This window comes from Hibiscus syriacus, unplaced genomic scaffold (genome assembly GCF_006381635.1).
Source record: "Hibiscus syriacus cultivar Baekdansim isolate YM2019G1 unplaced genomic scaffold, ASM638163v2 tig00109945_pilon, whole genome shotgun sequence".
Classification (NCBI taxonomy): domain Eukaryota; kingdom Viridiplantae; phylum Streptophyta; class Magnoliopsida; order Malvales; family Malvaceae; genus Hibiscus; species Hibiscus syriacus.
Window position 1 is genome coordinate 273,306 of NW_024062535.1, and position 24,088 is coordinate 297,393.

Sequence of the window (24,088 nt, forward strand, 5' to 3'; positions counted from 1 at the left end):
TCCAGCTTAGGCAATCGCCAATTTTTTAAATAAAAAGGATGAGTTTGAAACATAATGAATAGTCTGATGACCATTTTGTAACTTTTAATAGTCTAATGACTTAACAAAGTAACATTCTATAGTAAGAGGATCATTTTATAACTTTTAATAATTAAAATACTTAATAAAATAATATCATATAGTTGGAGACCATCGGTGTAGTTTACCCTATTTTTATTATTTATTTATTTGTACTTATAGCTCTAGAGAAGTGTAGAAATTTTGGGAAACGCACACTACGCAAAAAGCATTTCATCACTTTTGTCTTCGTGTCTGAGAAAAAGGCATTTAGCGTAGAAACTTTTTTAATTTATTTTGCTTTGGCGTCGCTAACCTACGAAACCTGTGCTTGTACTGGTAGCCTAGCTGTCTTTTTAACAGCCGCTTTGATAATCGCCGGTTACCGTTGTCTCTTCCGATCGGAGCTAGATTTTGTGGATTTTCTTTCGAGTTCTAGTTTTTTTTTGAAGTAATACTCGATGGAGGAGTGGCCTTTCCACGACGGCAGCATATATAATCTACTCGACGGCAGGCCCATCGACATCCGCCAGAACTGCCGCGTATTTCATCGCTCTCTCCTTTTGTTTCTATCTTCAAACCTTTTCATTTTAATTCTCATTTTATTTGATTTTTCGTACAATTTGTTGTTGCGGTCTACATTTCTTGAGGAATTGCTGATTTAATTTTTTTTTTCTTTTTTGTATTTATTTTATGTGATTGAGAATTTGAGCAAATGCTTGTGAATTACTGAATATAATATGTATATGTGCTTATTATGGAAATTTTGACTAAGAATTGAAGTGCTGAACCTTGTTGTTTGTTCTTCACCTGAATATTGCCGGCTTTCTTAATGTCTTGTTTTTAATTACATATATATGTTGCTGAAAAGGAAATTTGTTCAGTTGAGACAATAATACGAGTGCTTTACCTAATAAGAAAATTTTATGTGTTGCAGGATGTTGATCATAGTTTGCAGACGCATTCCTCTCTGATTCGGAGGCTTGCATTGGAACAAGAATTGGAGGTAATTATCATTTGGAAAGCTTTCATAATTATAACGCAAAACCTCTTATAGTGATAACGATCTTCCCCCCCCCCCCCTCTTTATCCTCTTTGATGCATGCAATTTTTTATTTTTTTTAAAAATGCACTTTTATCTCATGATGGATCACAGACTAATGTTGTAATGACATTTCAGCATAGTTTGTTGTTTGCAGGTCTGCATTTGGTGGCTTCCTAGATTACATTGCATGTTATGTATTGGTTTAGTTACTTTGCTACATTTACTACAGTTCCATGTAACAGTTTTACATTTCTATTTTGTTTTAGTACTTCTAGTTGTGGTATATTCCTTGGAAGGCTTGAACATGGTGATTGGTGACCTCTTGCTTTACTTATATTTTTTCTTCTAAAATCCTCCTCTGTTCATTGTATACCAGGGACATCAGGGTTGTGTAAATACTGTAGCTTGGAACTCAAATGGTTCACTTTTGATTTCTGGTTCTGATGATGCACAGGTACGATCCATCTTTTTTTTTCCTACTGAGTATAAACTTCTTTGCATTGTAATAGTCAACTTGAAAATGAATAAAATTGAAAATTTGAGCCAACCTATTCCTGGTCATTATAACATCACTATGATCTTGTTATTTTGGTTTTACTATTTATATGGAGTTGGTTTCAATATGTTTGTGAAATCTTAATTAAGTGTTGTAGTATCTAGTGCTATTCGTGTGTACTGATATGTATAAATATTTTATATATCATCATCTGGCCAAAAAAATATATATATCATCTGACAGGTGTCCAAATTCAATATTTTAGAATATAAAAACTTACGTTTTGCCCAAGGAATGGTCAGCCTTAACTTATTGTGGCTACACGGTAATGATGGGAGTGATTTTAATTCATTGTAGTATGAAATTGAAATATGGATTTGATTACAAGAAAGAGGATATTAAGTGTTGGTTCAGGGGTCTCTAATAGGCTGAACTTGTTGGCTCACGCGTTGATAAAGTGTGTGAAGAACAGTTTTTTGAGGGGTATTGGTTTAATGCAAATTTATAAAATTTCTTACTTAATTACATTTTTCAGATTCATATTTGGGGTTACTCTAGTCGGAAACTTTTGCATTCTATAGAGACAGGACATTCTGCTAACATATTCTGTACAAAATTCATTCCTGAAGCTTTTGATGAGCTTGTGGCCTCTGGTGCTGGTGATGCGGAGGTAACTTTTTGGAATTTGTTAAACAAGGTTTCTATGCTGGAGTCTTGTTGTGCTCCTATTAGGTATCAATATCATTAATAACTTGAACAGCTAATTGTTTGCAGGTTCGATTATTTAATTTATCTCGCTTGAATGGGAGAGAGCTCAATGATGGTGCTGCTACTCCATCAGCACTCTATCAGTGTCACACAAGAAGAGTTAAAAAAGTAGCGGTGAGGTTTATTGCACAAATGTGTGAAAAATATAGTAATGATTTAGTTGGACCCAAAACATGGGGAGTGGTAAATTCAAAATTAATGTTGCTTTACATGATGAACATAAGTGTTCCTTGATTGCTTCACTTTGTCATGGTTTTCATTTATTCCAATTTCAGGTTGAAGTTGGGAACCCGAATGTGGTTTGGAGTGCAAGTGAAGATGGAACTCTCAGACAACATGATTTTAGGGAGGGCACTTCTTGTCCTCCGGCAGGTTCTTCTCACCAAGAGTGTCGCAATGTTCTTGTGAGACTTGCATCACATTATTACTTTTCATTAATTTCTATGTTCTAGATTCCTCTATTAGATTTTTGTTTGTTGAAGGTATAGTACTAACTAGACAGTGGGGCATTTTGATTGCTACTACCATGAAATCCTTGAAATGCATGTTCTGACTTGCATACATGATAACACCTTTCATTCATTTGTATCTTCTATATTCGTCTATGAGATCTTTGTTTGTTAGTCAGTATGGAATTTTGATTGCAACTATCACGGTATCCCTGAAATGCATGTTCTAAAGGTTTGCGAGTTTTTACCTGTCTTCATTTCAATATGTTCCCATGGTTGTTATACGACTTTGATTTCCCTATCAGTAAATTCTACATTTGATGTGGAATAACTATTTGTTCCTCTCTCTGCTCTTTGCAATCAGGATGCTTGGTTGATGGAAATCTATTTTTGTTTTTTGTGGGATTGGAAACCTACAATCATTCAATTTGCCTTTTTCTATTGTTTAACCCTACAGAATCCTGGATGCTTTTGGACCTAAATTGAAATATGTTATTACCATGTAGATCTGGTCCAGATGACACTGCTCATTACTTTTTCCAGTATTTTAGAAAGCTCTTGATTCTTAAGTCAACGGATTATCACCTCAAAGTCATTCGGTTATTGAAGTAGCTCAATTTTGAGTTCTATCTGACAATTTGTCTTCGCTGGGAATTCTCTTGCTTGGCATTGTAGAATTGGCAAATTTAACTGATAATTTACGGACTTTTATCGTAGTGGTCTTATATTCAACCATATCCCCCCCAAACTGTGAATCATTTTAAATCTTTCCTTTTTAAAATTTCTTTGGCAGCTTGACTTGCGTTGTGGGGCAAAGAGGTCACTAGCTGATCCTCCTAAACATACTCTAGCCTTAAAATCTTGTGATATCAGTTCTACTAGACCTCACTTGCTCCTCGTTGGTGGGAGGTACGTGTCTAATCGTTCTTTTCACACACACAGACACACTATATTTTAACCATTAATCTTGCCTTAAAATGTTTGCAGTGATGCATTTGCTCGTCTATATGATAGAAGGATGCTGCCCCCACTGTCCTCCTGCCGCAAAAGGATGCCACCATCTACTTGCGTTAATTATTTCTGCCCAATGCATCTTTCTGACTGTGTTAGTTTTGAATTTATTTGTTAGTTCTTACTCTTGTTTGTTTATTTTTAGAAATGCCTTGGCTAATTTTAGGATTTCTACTTATAAGGACAAAGTTTATCTAGAATGATGTAAGAGGTCATTTTGCAAATGATAATAATTCTCTTTTTCTTTCTCTTTGATGAGTGAACTTATCTTGTTTTTATCTTCATTAAGTCACTATTAAATAGTTTGCTCAAGGAAAAACTTTTCTTGGAATTTTTTTTAGTTATAATCTGCTAATTCTTTTCAATTGGTATTAGCATTACTAATGTTGTTTTTCTGTTTGATGTGTCATTATATGTTAAGCTAATCTAACTGCTGGTTCTGAGTAAAATATCGTTATATGAATTCAATATTCTTTTTCCCCTTTGCTCTTCAGGGACCTTCAAGTTTGCACTTAACTCACGTAACATTTAGCCCTAAGGGAGAAGAGGTTCTGCTCAGCTATAGTGGGGAGCATGTATATCTAATGGACATAAATCATGGTAAGCATATTCAAAATTCTCTACTTCTACTGTAGACAAATGGTTCAGTTTATTGATGTTCCTTTTTATGCTTATCTTCTTTAAGGAGCATCCTTTCCTGACTTGATCATATATGGTTTCGAATTCCCTTGTGTTTAAGTTTTGGTTTTGTGTAAAGAAGTGAACCTAGTGGGGGCTTCATTGAAGTGGAAAGGGTGGGTTCTTATTTTGTTCTTTTTAGGTGTTTTCTTGCATAGAGATGACATGTGAAAGTTTATATGTACCTGAAAATGCAACTTGGCTTAGTTTTTCTCATTTCCCTTCCTCTCAGATCCTTCTGGGTTGCATTTTCATGAACAAGTGCATTTTAGATTTCACTATAAAGGTTAAGCATGCATCACATCAGCATATATATGATACCTGCAATATATAGCTCGTTTCTTTTGCTGAGCATTTGTTACTTACTTCCATAATTGGCAGATAGTGGGAGTCCAATGCAATATACATCGGGAGATGCTTCAAAATTGATGACCTTTACTCCTGTACCAAATAGACTAGAGAACCAATCATTTGTTTCTAGTTCCTTTGAAAATGGACTCCAGAGAAGAAGCAACAATGCTGCAAGAGTATGCATCTTCTATGATTTTGCTTTAGTTGTATGGGGATTATGGTAACTGGTTACTTTTCATGTAAATTATTGTGTTCCTTCATATGTATTTCAGCTGCAACCTAACTTGGCAGTTACAGGTTAAAAAATGCAGGATCTTGGTTGACATTGCTAAAAGATCCTTAGAGGAGTGGACAAATATTTTCCATGCTATTGAGGCATGCAATGAAGTCTTGGATGGAAATAGTGGGGATATTGGTCTCTCGCTGAGGCATGAATGTTTTTGTACTCGTGCTGCCTTGTTGTTGCAGGTTTATTGTTTACTTTTTTGGGATAAACTTGATGGTGCATTTCATCTATTTGATGCAAAATTAATATTGACCTGTCGCCTTTTGCAGCGAAAGTGGAAAAATGATGCCCATATGGCCATTAGGGATTGCCATGAAGCTCGAAGTATAGACAATTCTTCCTTTAGAGCTCATTACTGCATGGCTGAGGCTTTAGAACAGGTAATTTGCAGTACCAGTTGCAGTGGAGTTCTAAACATGGTGGTGTATCTGAACAATTGACTTCTTTGGGTTGCTAAGAACATTTTAGATAATTAAGCTTAATGCTAAGATGGGTTTCTGCCTGACAAGCATTGTTTTTATCCTTCCAAAATCCTTGCATCTACTGGTGAAAACAAATCTGAAGTTTGTCAAACGCTTTCATGGGAAAATTCAAAATATCATCAATTGTTTGATTTTACATTTAGATAATGTCATTGAAATACCGATTTTATATCCTAAGAGGTGAATAAAGTAAAGCCAGTGGCTATGGCTTGGTTTGCGCTCTGACTCGCACAATATCCAACTGTAATTTGAATTCCAAATCGTAAGTCATTTGTGCATATTTTGCTCTAAATCAATATCGGGCAATGGGTATTTAAGCTGTGCTGTTGTAAACAAAGATACATCATGTTGTGAGATCCTTCAATTCTTTTCATTTTTTTCAGAAGGAAAATTTGGGCTATTGAAAGATCAACTGACAACCATTTATGACTGTGATATGGTTGTCTCTTCATGTGAAGTTACTGAAACTATGTTTTTATTTTTTGTCATTTGGTTTTCCTATTGTGCAGTTGGGAAAACATAAAGAAGCTTTAAACGTTGCTGTGGCGGCACAATGCTTATCTCCATCTAATGCTACGGCGGCCGAGAAAGTGGAGAACCTAAAGAAACATCTTGCAGTTGGTTTGTTTCTTGTACATGCTCATCTTAATCCCTATTGAACTAGCTTATCTACATTTACGTGTGTTGGCAATTCTATCATGGGTTATTCATCTTACTTTTACTGAAAAGCAATGTTAGGTTAAAGTGTTGACTGAAATATCCCTTGTTCTTTCTTAGTTATATTAGCATGAGTCTTAACTTTTCTTATATGTTAAGTTCATTGAACGTTAGATGTTATGTTCTTATAAGTGGAAGTCCTGAACTGATTTTATTTTCCTCTTTTCCATCAACACTTTGACCTTTTTCCGTAACCCTTTTGTTCCATTCTTTGCTTAAGTTTTGTTTTCTGTTAGGTCTGCGACTGATCAAAATTCAATTGTACGTGTAGCACGCTTATATTTCATGTTTTTTAAGTTGATCACACTGAACCACTGTAGTAGTTGCATATGCTAACTTCTGCTGCTATGCATTTTTGTTTTGTCTGACTTCTATTTATTTTATTTATTTACTATTATTATTTTTAAAAAGCTAAAGCTGGAAAAAATAACAAGGCTAGTGATGTGGCACCTAAGTCTAAACCTCGGACTGGAAGGAGATTGTCTTTAAGTGACATACTCTATCGCTCAGAAGCTAACAGTGATGCTTCACAAGATGGACCAAGATCTGATAGAGAAGATTCTGATTATGATGAAGAGCTGGAATTAGATTTTGAAACCTCAATATCAGGTGATGAAGGACGAGATGTTGAGTCCAACATGATACATGGAAGTTTAAATCTTAGAATTCATCGAAGAGGTGATTCAACGAAGGAAACTGGTCCAAACGGTTCCTCTGGATCTCCATCCTTGTCATCACAAAATGGGAGAGCAGCTTATCAGGTATACATCCTCATCTTCTGTCTAATTTTTCAAATTCAACTTCTGATAAAAAGATTCTCCTATTTAGTTATTTCATTATTAAAAAATTATCTTGAAAGTGACTGCGGTCGAGATTAATTATCTGGACATGGTTGTATCTGTCACTGGTGATGTTGCTAGACTCTGTTTGTTGTTTCCCTGGAAGAGTTGACTTTCCTATTGCTTTGACTTACGATGTGAATTAATGTGTTAATATCTGATAAATGTCCAAAGATGACTGGCCTATAATGATGGTAGTTTGCAAAAATAATTTGGTTACTGTTACATGTTTGCTTCCAGTTGACCAAGGTTTATAATCATATTTCTTGCAATGGATTTATTGATCAAGCTTATGATTTCCTTGTCGTGTATTTGTAGCCTGAGGCAGTTACTGATATGAAGAAGAGATTTGTTGGCCATTGCAACGTTGGAACTGACATCAAACAAGCCAGTTTCCTTGGTCAGAGAGGTACACTATCGTATCATCTTATCTATACTTTTATCTGCAATTGTAATTCTTTTGTTTTTCCCCCTTCTTTCTTACAAGCTCTTTACAGTTGGCTTTGTGGCGTTGAATTTGTGCCTTTTCATTAGTATTTCATTCTTCAAAAGAAAATATTGCTTCTTATATTTCTTTTATTTGTTACACTTCATTAAACTAAAACCCTTAGTCATATTTGTTTGTGCTATCTGAGGATCATCATTTTACTTCTACAGTGAGTTCTAGTGCTGTTTGAGACGGGAAATGAGGTGATGGTGACTTTCTATCTTTTGATGATATCAATTGAAAAGAATTATGGAATTCTTTGGGTAGTTTATGACTATTAAACTGAAATATTTTTTTCTGCAATAAAATTTCTAGTGCAATCCACCTCTCAAAGGAATCATTGAACATGAATGGGCTCCACAAGTCTTTTATTGAATCCACACATTCGTTTCTTCTTGGACATTTGATGTGTAACAAATAAATTGTGATCAAGTAACATCTCAATTGCTTCTTTTATGAATTATAATAGCTGCTGTCAAGTATGGTCTTGACTTTGGTATGTGCGATATCTGATGCCCAATGGAAAGGGGCTTCGGGATGAAGCATCCTATAGCCTCAGGAAACCTGATTTTCTTTCCATCAAATTTCTTGTTGAGTGTGGTGTTTGTTAATCCTTTGTTTGTAAAAAATGTGTCATCAATTACTGAGCAGAAAAACTGTACATCATGACTATGAACATGCAACTTTATCAGTGAAACAACTATGAGCATCCTCTGATTGATTTGTAGGTGAATATGTTGCTAGTGGGAGTGACGATGGGAGGTGGTTTATTTGGGAGAAACGAACTGGTAGATTGATAAAAGTGCTTATTGGAGACGGTTCTGGTAATATTTCTCCTCTCCACTCCTAACTTGCCTGGAGATTTGGACAGTGCTTTCACCCTTTTGTTTCGTATTGTCTGTAAAATCTTTGCTTTTCTCCACAGTTGTAAATTGTGTTCAGTGCCATCCATTTGATTGCTCTGTTGTGACCAGTGGGATTGATAACACCATAAAGGTGAGCTTCGAGTACTATGGAAAGAGTATCATATGCGATATTCAAGATCAATCTCTAATTTTAGCTGAAAATGATAGCTTTGGAGTCCAATTGCTGCTGTTCCATCAATGGTTGCTGGGGGGTCAGCAGGGCCAGAAACTTCTAATGTGTTAGAGGCCATGGAAAGTAATCAACGCAAATTGTGTCTCAATCGTGAGGCTATCCTGTAAGCAATATAAATAGTATCATTATGTTTTTAAAATGGAACATGCATCAAATGAAAAAAAAAATTTGTGGATGTGCCATCTTTAGTTCCCCTTCCTCCCCTCATTTCTCTGTCTTGTTCTGGTTGATCATTCTGGTGATTGATGCTAATTGTTTATATGCTAATCATTCTGATAGTTGATTCAAGCCTGTCTTCTGCATGGTGAAAATGCAAATTTTATAGTTTGAGCTCTAGTATGTTTTCCCTTCAATTGTTTTTCGTACTCCAATGTCGAAGTACTGAAAATCTCATCCTAAATATTCAACGGTCCCTAACCTTGAGGTCGTGGGATCAAGTCCCACGGAGGGCATTTCATAATTTGGAGGTCTCCTACGGAAGCTGCTCTCAACCTGGTGTTGGGGGCAGCCTACTATCTTACCTCCCCCTTACCCCATACATATGGGAAAAAAGGGACAACTAAGACTAAGTAGGATACTTTTCTAGTTGACGAGCTTTTTGATATCGTTTTTATAAGATGAAAGTTCTATGTGTGAAAGTTTACCATCTGATTATTTTCAACAATATATTTTTATACTTATCATAAGGACACAACTAGGCTCGTTATGGTTTTGAATCTCCTACCTCATGCAGCATCTGCCTAAATGAAAATTTCATAGAGATCTTTATCTTGTCTTACTAATTTCTCCTGTCATTAAACCTTATTTCTTGAAAATGTCGTTACAATAAGATACTGGCTTGAGTTGTCTTACCATCAAAAGTTGTTCCCAGAAGTAAAGGTCTTAGGAAGATGGAAATTGTATTAGTTGACTTCAGACTAGATATGGTTTGGACTCCCAAGTTTGTACTCGTTTTGCTCATTGTTGTTTGAAGAACCTTCTGCTTATAGTCAAGCTTCTTGAATCAAATTTCCTTATTAGAATTATATGCAAGGTTGGTAAAATGTTACTTGCAGGCCCTTCGAACTTTTGGAGCGGTTACGTATGCATGAATTTACTGAAGGATCCTTGCATCCGTTTGAGTGTGCCCAGAGCTAGTTTGCTTAATAACTCTTACAAAAAGAATGCAGGTAGCTTCCGTCTCTATCATAGAATAGGTTTTCCTTTCAAGTTTTTTACCTCTGAATATTTGACAAAATTAGTAAATTACACCTACAATTACCGACTGTTGCATGGCGTTGAATCTTTTCTTTCAACAGTAATTGCTGTTACACGAGTCGCACATATAGACACTGTTTTAACAAATAGTTGTAGGCTTGAAGGAAAAAAAACACTAATAGAGTGCAACTTAACAAAATTTGGCAACATGTATTTCATGTGTAATTTTTTTTTTATAGATAGAAGGGGCCTCGTTAATACAACCCTATCGATGCAATCAGTATCTGTAGCATCCCTGCCTACAAAATCCAAACCTATGCCAAGCAGGAAACTAAGAAATAAGTCATAACCATATACAATCTGGGAACGTCAACCAATACCCCTTTTAGCAAGGGAACCGGCACCAATATTAGCCACCCTAGAAATGTGTCGGATAGTGATATCCCAGGAGGATCTGAACCAGAGTAGCAAACAACGGAGGGCTCGTCCCAGGACAGCGAACCCAATCCGCCACAACTTTGTTGTCACTCTCCACAATAATTGTTGTGTGATTTAAGTGCTTCACAAATGGTGCAAGTGTACACGTCACAAATTATAGTATAGGAAAGATATCGTCTTCACAGGGATTTGTGTAACTCTGTATTCTAACTTTTTGCTCTATAAAAAGAAATAAATTGGTAATAGTATGAGTGTAAATAAACAAATAAAATAAATGGGCAAGTAAATAAAACTATAGACTGAGATTGAATAAGAGAGCAGGTCGGGATATCGTGATTAGTGGTGTGATAACTGTTTGGAAAGCCTGAGCTGTTGATTGTCGTGGCAACTAAAAATAATTCAATTGCCAAAGCAACTGGGTTTCCTCCTTCAAAGCTCGGCAGATCGTTCTTCAATACCTTCTTGTTATTCCTAACTTCAATGGATTGGTCAATTGTGCATGCATTGTTGATACATCCATGTGTTAATCATGGCTGAACAACAACCGATCTTGCGCTTCTTTTAGCCATTGAAATCCGATTCTTATCCCTAAGATGGATTAGCATTCACCAATGTTCGTTTAGATGAATATCATGCTGATTTAATAGATCATCGAAGGAGATTACCAATTCTGGATGCATAGCCTTGAACCAGCTTGCAAGCCCGACTTTTAAAATCTGAATTTCATCCAATTTACACTTATCAAAGGCCAAGTCATTCCTAGCTAACCAGACAGTCCACAGGAGAACGATGCCAAATAGACTTGGGGGAATTGGAAGGCAAAGCATCATGCCAATATTGAATAAAAGAGCTAGGCACCTCCGGAAACACCAAACATAACCCTCAATATGCAGCAATTTTTATCCAAAATTTCCAAGCGACACCACAATTAAATAAAACATGAGATCGGATTCAGGAAACATACAACACAAGGCATCATAAATCTGAAATTGACGATATATCTCTCCTTGCTAGTTCAACCCTCACCGGCAACCAATTATGAATTTCAAGCCAAGTGAAACACTCAACCTTTGGAGAAACCATCCCGCGCCAGACCAACCCCTCCCAATCGGGACCTTCCCTCTCAAGGCAGCCAAGCGTCCTCGCAAAAGATTTTACCTGAGTATTTACCGTCCACGAGCCTTTCCAACACACCCAATCTCTGCTCAAGTCTGAAGAGCTGAAATCCTGCAAAGAGTTAATTAAACTGTGCCATTGATCGAACTCCCAGTCCAAAAGTTTTCTGAGCGAAATGGTCCACGTCTATTCACTCCCATTTTTTTGGATCCAAAATCAGCAATGAACCTCGTCTTATTACATGCTAAAGCCTCTTAAAACCTAGATAGGCACTACCCATTATAAGAATTATTTCAAGCCTTACGCTTTGAGAACAAGCCAACATCATGTTCTATTCACGAGTTTATTGTTAACTTGGAATATTATACTTAAGGCCATTTCGATAATTCTCATTTATAAGAGTTTTATAATAGCTTTTGATAATTTTTTTCTTATAAGATTATAAAAGATCTATTTATAATATGAGGAATTACCAGTCTCTTATTCACAAAAGGCGCTATTGCTATTTTACTTTCAGAGAATTTTTAATTATTTAATCTTGAAGACATTTTCACTAGTCTCACATATAGGTTCACCTGAACCATTAATAAGTCTTATAGATAAATTACCTTTCTTATCCATTTAAACATTTACCTTAATCAATTAAGCCCTTGGGTCATTTTCGTGACTTGTAAGGATTTTCTCGTCTTTTAATTTGTTTTGGGTTTCCACTCTTCTCAATTTTTCATATTGTGGCCCTTAAAGATATAACCTATTAGACAGGCCCTTCTATGTACAAATGTAGTTTATGACACGTCATAGGGCCTCCAAATTTGGAGATCCTATACTTTTAAAAAAAATTGCTAACCCAAAAAAAAAAGCTATTTTTTCTATTGTACGCACGCGTGAAGAAAACTCAATGAAGAAATCGGCCATTTTATTAAAAGTCATAATATGATAAATTTTGGTATTTTATAGTTTTGTCTTATTATAAATCATTTTAGGGATCTTATTTTAAAATATAGTATAGAACATGCACATCTTTAGAGACGAGTCTGTTATTAGCCAATATAGGCGCTTTTGTCCTTTATGAATTAGAACTCTTTACTAAGTTTATCCTTTCATTTTATAGCGGTTCAAAGATTTTTGGTATGACGAGAGATATTTCTAATCTTTTAATAATAGAGAATATGGATACTCAATTAAAGTGTGGATACTCACACAAGGTGTAGAAATACTTGAGTATCGATAATAACCCATCAAAACTCAAATTTTCAAGATTAGATTCATACTGTATCGATATTCTATAAATAATATCGATACTAATATCCGGAAAACCCAGAAATAAGTTAGGAGAATCACTACAAGGTACCTCTAAACCCTTGGTTTGAAGTCCTATATAATTCCTAAGGTTTAGGGGATTACTAAGGCATCATGTAACTCTTTTTTTAATATCCTTTAACGTCAAATCATCACCAAAATCATTAAAATATGTTTTAACACTTTAGGCACCCAACATGTATTATACCCACATACAATACATTAAATTTAAGAAACATAAGAAGCATTTAGGAGCATGAGTGTACTCCCTACTCTTTGAAACAAAAGGAAGTTATTCGTCCTTTCATGAATTAGGGCTCTTTACTAAGTTTATTCTTTCATTTTATATCGGTTTAAAGCTTTTAGGTGTGACAAGAGATATTTCTAATAAAGCATTTTGGTGTTACAAGAGATATTTCTAATCTTTTAATATTAGAGAATATGGATGCTAAATTAGATAGCGTGGATACTTAAACGAGGTGTAGAAATACTTGAGTATCGATAATAACCCTTTAAAACTCAGATTTTCAAGGTTAAATTCATACGGTATCTATATTTATAAATAATATCGATACTAACATCCCGAAACTTATAAATAAGTTTGGAAAATCATTCCAAGGCACATCTAAATCATTGGTTCAAAGCTTTTCGGTTTGACAAGAGATATTTCTAATCTTTTAATATTATAGAATATGGATACTCAAGGTGTAGAAATACTTGAGTACGATGATAACCTTTTAAAACTCAGATTTTCAAGGTTGAATTCATACGGTACCGATACTGTATAAATAATATCGATACTAATGTATTTCACTTGAGTGTTTGGTTGATTAGAGAGAATAATAACACAATATTAAATGGTATGGATGAAACTTAGAAGAATCTCATTGACCTAAAATACAAAGGCCATACAGAACTCCAAGCTTGCTACACTTCCTATGGGAGATGTGAAGCTCATCTTAGAGTTTTGGAGATGAAGATCACAAATCGTACCATCTTCAAATCGAAATGATGTTCTAGATGATTCAAAAGGTCCTTTGAAAGCTTGGAAACTATGCTTCCATGAGAAACATGAGAGAAAGGAAGAAGAAGAAATATGAAGGGTGCAGCAATGAGGTCACACCCACATGCAAGATATCAGCATATAAATGAAATTTCATACAGGGCGAGCCGATGTTCGTATGAAGTCATCTTCTCTCATATTATATTTCGGGCCTTATTCTAAATTGCGCACGAAACCCACAGTTAACCTACAGTTGATGGCATTCATCTTTAACAAGCTTTTTTCCCCTTCCATTCCAGATGCCATTTGCGATGCAAAACTGAAGGAAGGCAGTCTCCTTTGGCTGATAAAGAGATCTAAAGGAGGTTAGTTGAGCGTGTAACGCCTTTTAGATTTTGCCAGAAAAGCTAGAAGATTGAACAAGGTTTATACCCAGTCCCTGATTAACATGTTAAGCATCTCAATCAGTTTTTATGTAGATATTGTTTTTCTTATCTTAGTTTCTGTGATTGTACATGGTTTGAGAGATGTTCTTGCTTATAGTTGAGAAATGAGGTTAGAGAATGCTCGTCACTTTGGCACATTGTTAATGTTATGAGCTATAAGCACCGATTTCATTGTTGTTTCTGTTCTCGGTCTTAATTGCCATTTTTAAAAAAATATTTGAAATTTAAAATTAATCCGTGATTAAATTTTCCAGTTTTTTATACATGTTTAGTATTGTTTCTTATTTGTTGTGATAACTTTGTGTTAAAGATGTACTCACTAGTTAAACATCATGCTTATGATGCCAAGTTGGAATTTTTAATTTTATTAGTAACTTAATAAAAGATGTAGTTGGCTTTAGTAATATAACCATACTAGTTTGTGTGCCTGTACAATATACGGGTTAATTGCTTGATAATTTTTTACATATTTATGTACTGATCTATTTTCTAATTTGGATAAGCCCATTATTAAATTGTAATTATCATAAATTCAAAAATAAAATATGAATTATTAGTTAATTTAAAATCATATATTAATTAAAAAACTTGCATCAAATTATTTTATATGAATAAATATGATAACGTTGAACGATTATTATATGTATTATCATTTGTGTAACATCTTATGGTCTGACCTGAAAGCTGACGGATTATGATATCACACGGAACTATATAAGTGGCTAACCTTTTTTTTCTTGAAAATTATTCGACCAAATCGACATAAAGATATCGTTAAATATAAAATGTTTACAAAACATAGGTGTTTCAATATGGGGAACTCCCAACAACAGTCTCCAAAATACAACGATAAAAAGAATAATACAAAGTTTACGACTCAAATACAAATAAGGGTTTATGACAGTACAAGCCTACTAAAATACTTGAAACATACTCTAAGGAAGTTTACTTTGGAAATCCGAGTCTAACGAAGAACTTCTCAACTGGTACCTAAAGACCTGCACACGAAAATACATTTCATACACTGAGCTCACATATAAGCATTCAGTGTCATGCAAATAACCCTACTATACTACATGCATTTAACATATAAGCATGCTATATGTATTCTCATGAACAATTGCAAACGCTAAAGCAACTGTTAAGTATCATGGTGTAATTCAGGGTCACTTAGTCTCGCGGAACTCACACCTCTCTTTGCTTACTACAAACTTTAAGGAAGACCTGGGTCACATAACATCAATGTCTCTTTAATCTCTGGGTTAAATCTGGGTCAGAGAGCGTCGACACTTTACCTGACTAGTCTACTCCTCGAGAGTACTCGGGAAGTTTCCGGGTCACGAAGCACCGACACAACATCCAACTAGCATTAGAGTACCCAAGTACTAATTTGGATTTATCCAGATAATCCTTTAATTATCACATTATCTTCATTTAAGGAACTCAAGTGTCCTTGTCGCTTTCCGAGCATCAAACAAGGCATGCGTCTTATGAAATCTTACCTCCTTAAGACCTTATGTTATCACACATTTAATTACGGTTTTCAATTGTATTCTTATGAAAGAAGATACCCCCTCAAAGGAAACAAACTTACTTTTCTCAAATCAGCTAGCATTACTACCCAAAATTTCATGTGGGTATCAATACTCGTATGGGAGTATCGATACTCACCCTTTTCAGTATCGATACCAAAATTGCATTCGATGTTTCAAAACCTACTCCAATATTGATACCCCTATGGGGAGTATCGATACTAACCCTTGGTATTGATATTCCCTTGAGTATCGGTACCAAATTAGCATTCTAGAATCCGATTTGAGACTTGAGTATCGATACTAACCCTGAGTATCAATACCACATGAACAATATTGATACCCCCTCACAAACATTTGAATTTTTACCCTTCCACGAAGGGAAGTATTGGTATTGTTCATCTAGTATTGATACCCCTTGCTCGAAATATCTTGTTTCACTCACTTAAAGTCCCCTAAATTGATCCTAAAGAGTCTCTAAGGCCCCCAAATGGTGGTGAAGCTTATTTAGTCCATAAAAAACATGAAAGGTCACTACTTTACACACGAACAAAAAAAAATTCCATTTTCATGCTTTAAGCCCCACCCAATTGCACACAAAGGTTCATACACTTAATATGCATTAAAGCTATACATATTGATCTACAAGAGATATAGAAAGGTTAGAAATGTGTTACCTTGCACCTAGGAGTTGTAAGAACAACTTCAAGCTCACCTAAGGACCTTTTTTGCTTTGCCTTGTCCCCTTGAGCTTTAACCCACTTTTTTCACTAAAAATGAGCAAAGGAAAGGAACACTAACTTCCTTAAAGGATTAAGGAAAGTAAAAACATGATTCTAAGCTTCTTAGAATGAATTTGGAATGTCCAAAAGCTCTAGAATCCAAAAGCCCCACCAAACCTCTCTAATGGCCACCATGGCCAAACTCGAAGGTTGAGAGCTTGATTTGAAGCTCTAGGGAAGATGATTATAACTCTTACCTTCACTAATCCAGAATAGGAATGTTGAGAAAAAAGTTTTCATCTTTAACTTGAGCACAATAAGAAGAATAAGAGGGTTTGAATGAGAAGAAAAAGAAAAAGGTAGTGAAAAAGAGGAATGAGAGCCCCTGCATGTTTACATCAACATCTTTTAATGATATCCATCTTTTGAAATAATTTAGGGGTAATTTACACTCCTGCTCCTCCTCCTTTGATTCTCACTTTAAAAAACACCCCCATTTGCCTTATTGGACCCAAGCCTAAAACCAAAACTAATTTAGTCCAACACTCCAAATAGGTTTCTTAGCCCAGTTAAAACTTACCCAGGTTTACCCGAAACTTTTAACCCATAAATCAGGGTTTTACAACTCTCTCTTCCTTAAATAAATGTCCTTGAAATTTACTTGAGTAGAAAAGATGCAGAAATCGGAGTTGCAAGTCCTCTTCGGTCTCCTATGTTGGTTCTTCAACCCCATGATTCCTCCACAAGACTTTCACCAAGGGGATTTATTTGTTTCTTAATTCCTTGACCTCTCATTCCAAGATCCTTATCGGTTCCTCTTCATAGGTTATATCATGACTTACTTTGATTTCTTCTAAATGAATGACATGGGACGAGGCCTAACAATACAGCCTAAGAATCGACACGTTAAAAACATTATGGATGTGCTCCATCTCCGATGGCAAGGTTAAACAGTAAGCTACAGGTCCAACCCTCTCAAGGATCTTATAAGGTCTATTGAAGTGCAGAGTCAATTTCCCTTTTTGTCCAAACCGAAGCACTCTCTTCTGCAATGAGACCTTTAGGAAGACCTTGTCATCAACCTCAAACTCTATGTCCTTGTGTTTCAAATCTACATACGATCTTTGCTGGTCAAAAACTTCATTTAATCGATCTTGAATCAGTCGAACCTCTTTCGCCTCTCGGATCAAGTCAAGACCAACTAGTTTCATATCACTGAGTTTTTTTCCAACACAAATGTGTCCTACATTTCCTCCCATAGAAGGCCTCATAAGGAGTCATTTGAATGCTTGACTGGTAGCAATTCTTCTAGGTGAATTCAACCAATGAAAGATGATCATGTCAACAGCCCTCGAAGTCTATCACACAATATTGGAGCATATCCTGTAAGATCTGAATCACACCTCTAAGATCTGAATCACACGTTCTGATTGACCATCAATATGCGGGTGGAAGGTATTACTAAAATGCAATCGGGTACCCAAAGCCTCATGAAGTGCCTTACAAAACCTCGATGTAAAATGCATATCTTGTTTAGAGATGATTGACATCGGTACCCTATGCAGTACCACTATCTCCAAAATGTACAACCTAGCCAACCTCTATAAAGTGAATTCAATGCAAACTGATAAGAAGTGAGCAGACTTGGTCAACATATCGACCTCTACCCATATGACTTCATGTTTCTTTCGCGTCATCGACAACCCATTCACAAAATCCATGGTCACTCTATCCCACTTCCACTGAGAAATTTGAATGTAAAACCCTAATTTATTCCAACCCGAAGATCCATGGATTACGATGTCAAACGGGACCACTAAAATGGTCAATCCAAAAACTTCTTTTCAAAATAGTTTATAATTATCAAAATCATCCATCTTATCATAAGCGAAATCGAAATAAAGTTTACAAAATATGGGAGTCTCTCAAATATGTATAAATACAACCCATAAGTTTAAAATCAAAATAGAGTTATGACTCGAATAAGTATAAGATCCACATGGGATACACGCCCTATAAAATAGACTCAAGACATACTCTGCAGTGGTTGATCTGGAATGTACTATTGTGATAGGTTCCTCTACGACCCCTCTACTAACATGTGCCCAAAAACACATTACTTACACTGAGCTCACAAGCTCAATGCCACGAGAATAACTATGCAAGGTCGGGGTGAGGTCTTAAATTTACGTACATCGAAAGCTCATATCCCATAATTAGTTAAGTATAGGGTACGATTCCAAAATTTACGTGCATTGGAACTCATATCGGTATGACCCAAAATATATGTGTATCGGATGTGTACCAACAAACAATATTCAGATATTCACAAACAAAGGAGAATCATCATAATGCTAGAGTAACTCGAGTGCCCTAGTTGTTTCCCAAGCATCATACAAAGGCGAATCTTATGGCATCCTATCTTGCTTGATTTCTAGGTGAGAATTGAGTTTACTTGTTTGTTTTCACTTGTCTTGAATACTTAAGGCTTATATGAACTCAAAACACCTCAGCCAAAACATCCAAACAAATTAATCAAAATTGCCCAAAAATCATCATGGGTATCGATACGGTGCCATCATATCTATATTGGACCCTTGGGTAACGATACTCAGGTTCTTTGATGTTTTGAAAAATACCTTGGTATCGATACCCCTAGGGAGTATTGATACTCTACCCTGGGTATCGATACTCCCATTAGTATCGATGCCAAAACCAATTTTGATGTTTTCAAAAATGTCTTAGTATCGATACTAACCCTTTGAGTATCGATACTAAACTCTGAGTATCGATACTCCTTAAATGGGTATTGATACTGCCCTTCTAGCATGCTTGGTGTTTGCCTTTCACAATGAACAATATTGGTAATGTTCTTCCAATATGATGCCGACGAACCAGAATGCCTTGTTTTGGGTACGAAAATGCCTCTAAATCTCACATATACACTTCCCTAGAAAAGCTTATTAAAGTCTTATTTGAGGTCTTAGAGGTTAAAAGTTATCATCTTTCATGCTTACAAACAACAAAAATGGATTTTGCCATGAATTTACTCTAGCATGCTTACATGAACAAAACATAACAAAATTCTTGAAATTGACCTACATGCAATATGGTCAAGTTAGAATTGTGTTACCTTGAAACTAGGTGATTGGAAAATGTTCTCAAATCACCCAAGGACTGACTTTTCCTTGCTTCTAGCATTTGAGCTCTTCTCTTGCTCTTACACTAATCAAAACAAGTTTAATGAGTTGTTAGCTCATTTTAAACCTTAGGAATAAGCCAAAAACGTTTTCCTACAACTTGAATCTCATAAAACAAACCAGAACTTAGGATTTCATAAATCTCACTAAAACCCATTTTTAGAAACTTGGCCAAAACTTGCAAAAGTGGGTTTGAATGAAATCTTAGGAGATGAAGGTTGTATTTCTTACCATAGAAATTCTAATGGATGCTTGGAACTCATGTTTCCTACTTTAACTTGGTTCTTGAATAGAAATGAAGATAAAGAGAAGAGAGGAAGAAGACAAGGCTTTTGGTGACAAAGAGATATCATAAACAGACATGCGATCATTCCAAATTAATAGGATTCAACATTTAGTTCAAAGATTGGGATAATTGTTCAACTAGTCCCTCCACATTTGGGTCAAGATTAAAAACACCCATTTTTAAAGCTTGTTGGGCCTATCTCAAGCCTAAATTAAATCTATTAGGGTCTAAAGCTTGATATACTAAGGGAATTTATTCTTAAGCCCAATCCAGTAAGCTTAAAACTCGTAACCAGTATTTCAGGGTGTTACAACTCTACTCTCCTAAGAAAAAATTTCGTCCTTGAGATTTACTTGAATAGAAGAGGTGTCGGATACTGAAGTTGCACATCTTCTTCCGGTTTCCATGTCACCTCCTCTACGTTATGGTTCCTCTACTAACGGTATCCTCTTGTTCCTCAGTTCCTTAATGTCTCTAGAAATGATTCAGATCGGTTCTTCCTCGTAAGTCAAGTCTTGTATCACTTATATTTGCTCAAAGGGAATAACATGGGACGGATCAGATCGGTATCGTCAAAGCATAGAGACGTGAAATACGTTATGGATGAACTTTGGAGGTAACACCAAACTCTCTCCAAAACCTCATACGGTTCGATAATTCACGGGGTTAACTTGCCCTTGCATCCAAACTAAAGTACCTTTTTCCATGTGAAACCTTGAGAAATACCTTGTCTCCCATAACGAACTCAATATCCTTGCGCTTTAGATCGACATATGACCTCTGTCTGTCAGAAGAATCCTTCAATCAAACTTGAATCAACTGGACTTTTTCTTCGGTTTCTTGAATCAAATTAAGACCTAATATCTTGCCCTCACTGAGCTCCGTACAACACAAAAGTGTTCTACATTTGTGCCCATACAAGGCTTCATACGAAGCCATCTGAATGCTTGCTTGGAAGTTGTTATTGTACATGAAGTCTACCATGGGTAGGTGATCCTCCCAACTACCCTCGAGATCCAAAACAGTGTATATGAGCATATCCTCTAAAATCTGAATAACTCGTTTGGACTTCCCGTATTTCTGAGGATGAAAAACAGTGCTATGATGCAGTTTAGTACCCAAAGTTCCATGCAGTGCTTTCTAGAACCGAGAAGTGAATCTTGGATCTCTATTAGAAATGATTGAGATAGGGACTCCATGTAATCTCACAATTCCGCGGATGTACAACTGTGTCAATCTCTCTAACATGTAGTCCATACGAACATTAAGAAAATAAGAAGATTTTTCCAATCGATCTCCTACAACCACCCACAGCATCATGTTGGATCCTCGTCATCGGTAGATCGTTTAAAAAGTCCATCGTCACTCTCTCTTATTTCCACTAAGGAATCTGAATTGGCTATAGTAATCCAGATGAAACATAATGTTCTGCCTTAACTTGTTGGCATACCAAGCACTTAGCCACAAACTTGGAAACTTCTCTCTTCATGCCCGACCACCAATACAATAGGTGGAGCTCTTGATACCTCTTTCTGCTACCCAGATGAACAGAAAAGGGACTACAATGTTCTTCATGAAGGATCTTATGTTAGAGCATGCCCAAAGACCAATCATATGATGATTGTAATAATACATTTATTTACCGATTTTATTGAATAAAGGCATTACCAGTATTATTTTAAGTTATATGTATGTGTTTAACATAAACTGAAAGATAATAAAGTCCATATAATTACATTATTAAAAGATACATAGTCAAGTATTATTATGGGCATGGACAATAATAATACGCTTAAGACAAACATGTTATTGATTGATGACAAGGAGTTATCATTGACATAGAGATGTCAAAATTGGTACATGATTATATTGTTAGAGAAAAATGTATTGGATTGACCCATCATGAGCATATGTCTTGGGTTGTTATGTAACGGTCATAACATTGCTCATAGTGATGACTATATGTATGATCCTTAGACTTGAGATCAATGTCATCCCAACATATATTGTTGTATGTTTTGATACAATTAAACATGCTCCGTAATTGGTTGTGCTATAAAGACTGTTATTGAATATATCTCGATATATGTAGTGGGGTGTATATGGTTAAGATAGGATTTGTCCTTCCTACATAATAGGAAATATATCACAGTCCACTTGATTGAGTGAGACTAGAAATGCATGGCCATGCTCGAATAAGTTGACATGTGATATCACAAAATATTCGTTAATTATAGTCTACTCTTGATATCAAGAAACAATACATGGGCTATACAAGTGTGACTATTCTAAGACTTGTGCCTATTCTAGATATAAAGGAAAAAAGGATGTAATACATACATAAAAGAGTTAATTACGAAGATGATATATCGAATCATAATTTCTTGTAACTTAAGTGACAATGATATATTGCTAGATGTCACTCATTGTATGTAATATTAGAATTGTTCTAATAATTACTATTAACGTTACAAGAACCCACAGGGTCACACCCTAGGATTGAAATGAGCAAAGATGTACGATTTGTTGTATGTTACTAAAATATATCTAGATTTAAGATATGTATAATTGATATACATATGATTTTAATTATCCTGAATATAGTAAGTAAGCATTAAAAGAATGTAATTTAGATTACAACTCTTTTAATTGATATATAATTCAGAGTAATTAAATAAATTTTTAAATAAACATTAAAGATTGTAAAGCATATTATAAGTCTATAATGTATATTTAATTTGAATTAATTAAATAATATTTTATTTATTAATTTGAAATAACTTTAAAAACCCTAAAATGTCAGGGTAATTGATATATTTAAAGGAGGTAAGGTCTAGCAGCCATTTTACTTCAGTCATTTTTCTCAAAATCGATTTTGGGAAAAGAAAAATTTTGCTCTCAATCGGGTGAACTAAGTAGAGGCTAAGACGTGTTTTCGTGGAGGCTTATGATTCGAACCGTTCGTGATCACCACTTCTCATTTCCGTCTTTTCTGGTTTTTCAAGGAACCCATTGTAAGTATTCGCATCATTTCCTCCCGATTTCGATTTTACGTACTTGGATCGCTGGTAAGACCATCAAGTTTTGTTTCCGCTACGCCGTGGGGTGCGTCGATAGTCCCAACAGTGGTGTCAGAGCCACTTGTATGATCCGAATTCGGGTTAAATTTTTGGTTGATGCGATATGTATGAGATGCATGTTCTAGTTTTATCATTTTCAGCAAATATGCATGATATTATTGTTCAAAGCGATAACTGCAACAATTAATATATTAATTTGTTAATATGTTTTTCAATCTAATTTGTTGATGCAAGGATTTTATGAAATCCATATGTCAATTGTTGACATGATTATCCGTGGGAGTGCGATAGCAGATCGTGTTTGGCAGTGGAATAAAGGTTGTTCCGATGCAGAAAACCTTCGGGATTAAAAATCCCAAAAGCACGATTCGGTTGATAAGTGCCATTAGATCGTGAGGTTTTTCTATAGAAACAGAAGTACTATTTTTCAAGAGTTGACAAAGAAAAATTCAAGGAACATATGGATGATATGTTAGATGTCTAATGCTTGCCACCATGACTCTTGAGCTTCAGAAGCAACATGAGGACATGGTTGCATATGAGATGATTCAAAAAGTCAAAGAAATATATGAAGGGCAAGCACGTCGAGAGAGATATGAGACATCTAAAGCTCTATTTTAATGCAAAATGGCAACTCCTGTAGGAGCTCATGTCATCAAGATGATGGACTACATCCAAACGTTGCAAAAGTTGGGATTTCCTCTCAAAGATGAATTGGCTACCGATGTTATCCTGCAATCGTTTCCAGATAGCTTTAGCCAATTTTTCCTTAATTTTAACATGAATGAAATTAACAACTTTCCACAGTTACTTGGCATGTTACGATCTGCTGAAAGTAACATGAAAAAGGTTGGACATAAGCCCATTCTGATGGTCCACAAGGACAAAGAAAAGGGAAAAAAAGGTAGTGGCAAAGTCTGAGGGTAATGGTAAGGCCAAACCGAAAGGGAAAAATGCATTGAAACCCAAAGGGGGAGTTAGCAAGGAAGGAAAATGTTTCCATTA

At 35.5% G+C, this 24,088-nt stretch overlaps 1 protein-coding gene across 2 annotated transcripts; it reads left to right on the forward strand.

The window, feature by feature from the left end:
• Positions 1-255: 255 nt before the first annotated feature.
• On the forward strand, positions 256-14,236 carry LOC120210938 (WD and tetratricopeptide repeats protein 1-like). 2 transcript variants are annotated; one of them, XM_039209581.1, is made up of 20 exons: positions 256-599; positions 995-1,063; positions 1,479-1,556; positions 2,134-2,268; positions 2,373-2,480; positions 2,642-2,770; positions 3,609-3,724; positions 3,803-3,920; positions 4,321-4,426; positions 4,886-5,031; positions 5,153-5,323; positions 5,411-5,521; positions 6,133-6,244; positions 6,752-7,101; positions 7,498-7,588; positions 8,395-8,490; positions 8,592-8,662; positions 8,740-8,867; positions 9,820-9,933; positions 14,117-14,236. In XM_039209581.1, exons 1-19 carry the CDS (start codon positions 519-521, stop codon positions 9,899-9,901), a joined length of 2,298 nt encoding a protein of 765 aa, XP_039065512.1. In that variant the 5' UTR covers positions 256-518; the 3' UTR covers positions 9,902-9,933; positions 14,117-14,236. The 2 variants fall into 2 exon arrangements, with proteins under 2 accessions (XP_039065512.1, XP_039065511.1); XM_039209580.1 differs by lacking the exon at positions 14,117-14,236 and adding an exon at positions 10,201-10,692.
• Positions 14,237-24,088: the final 9,852 nt, after the last annotated feature.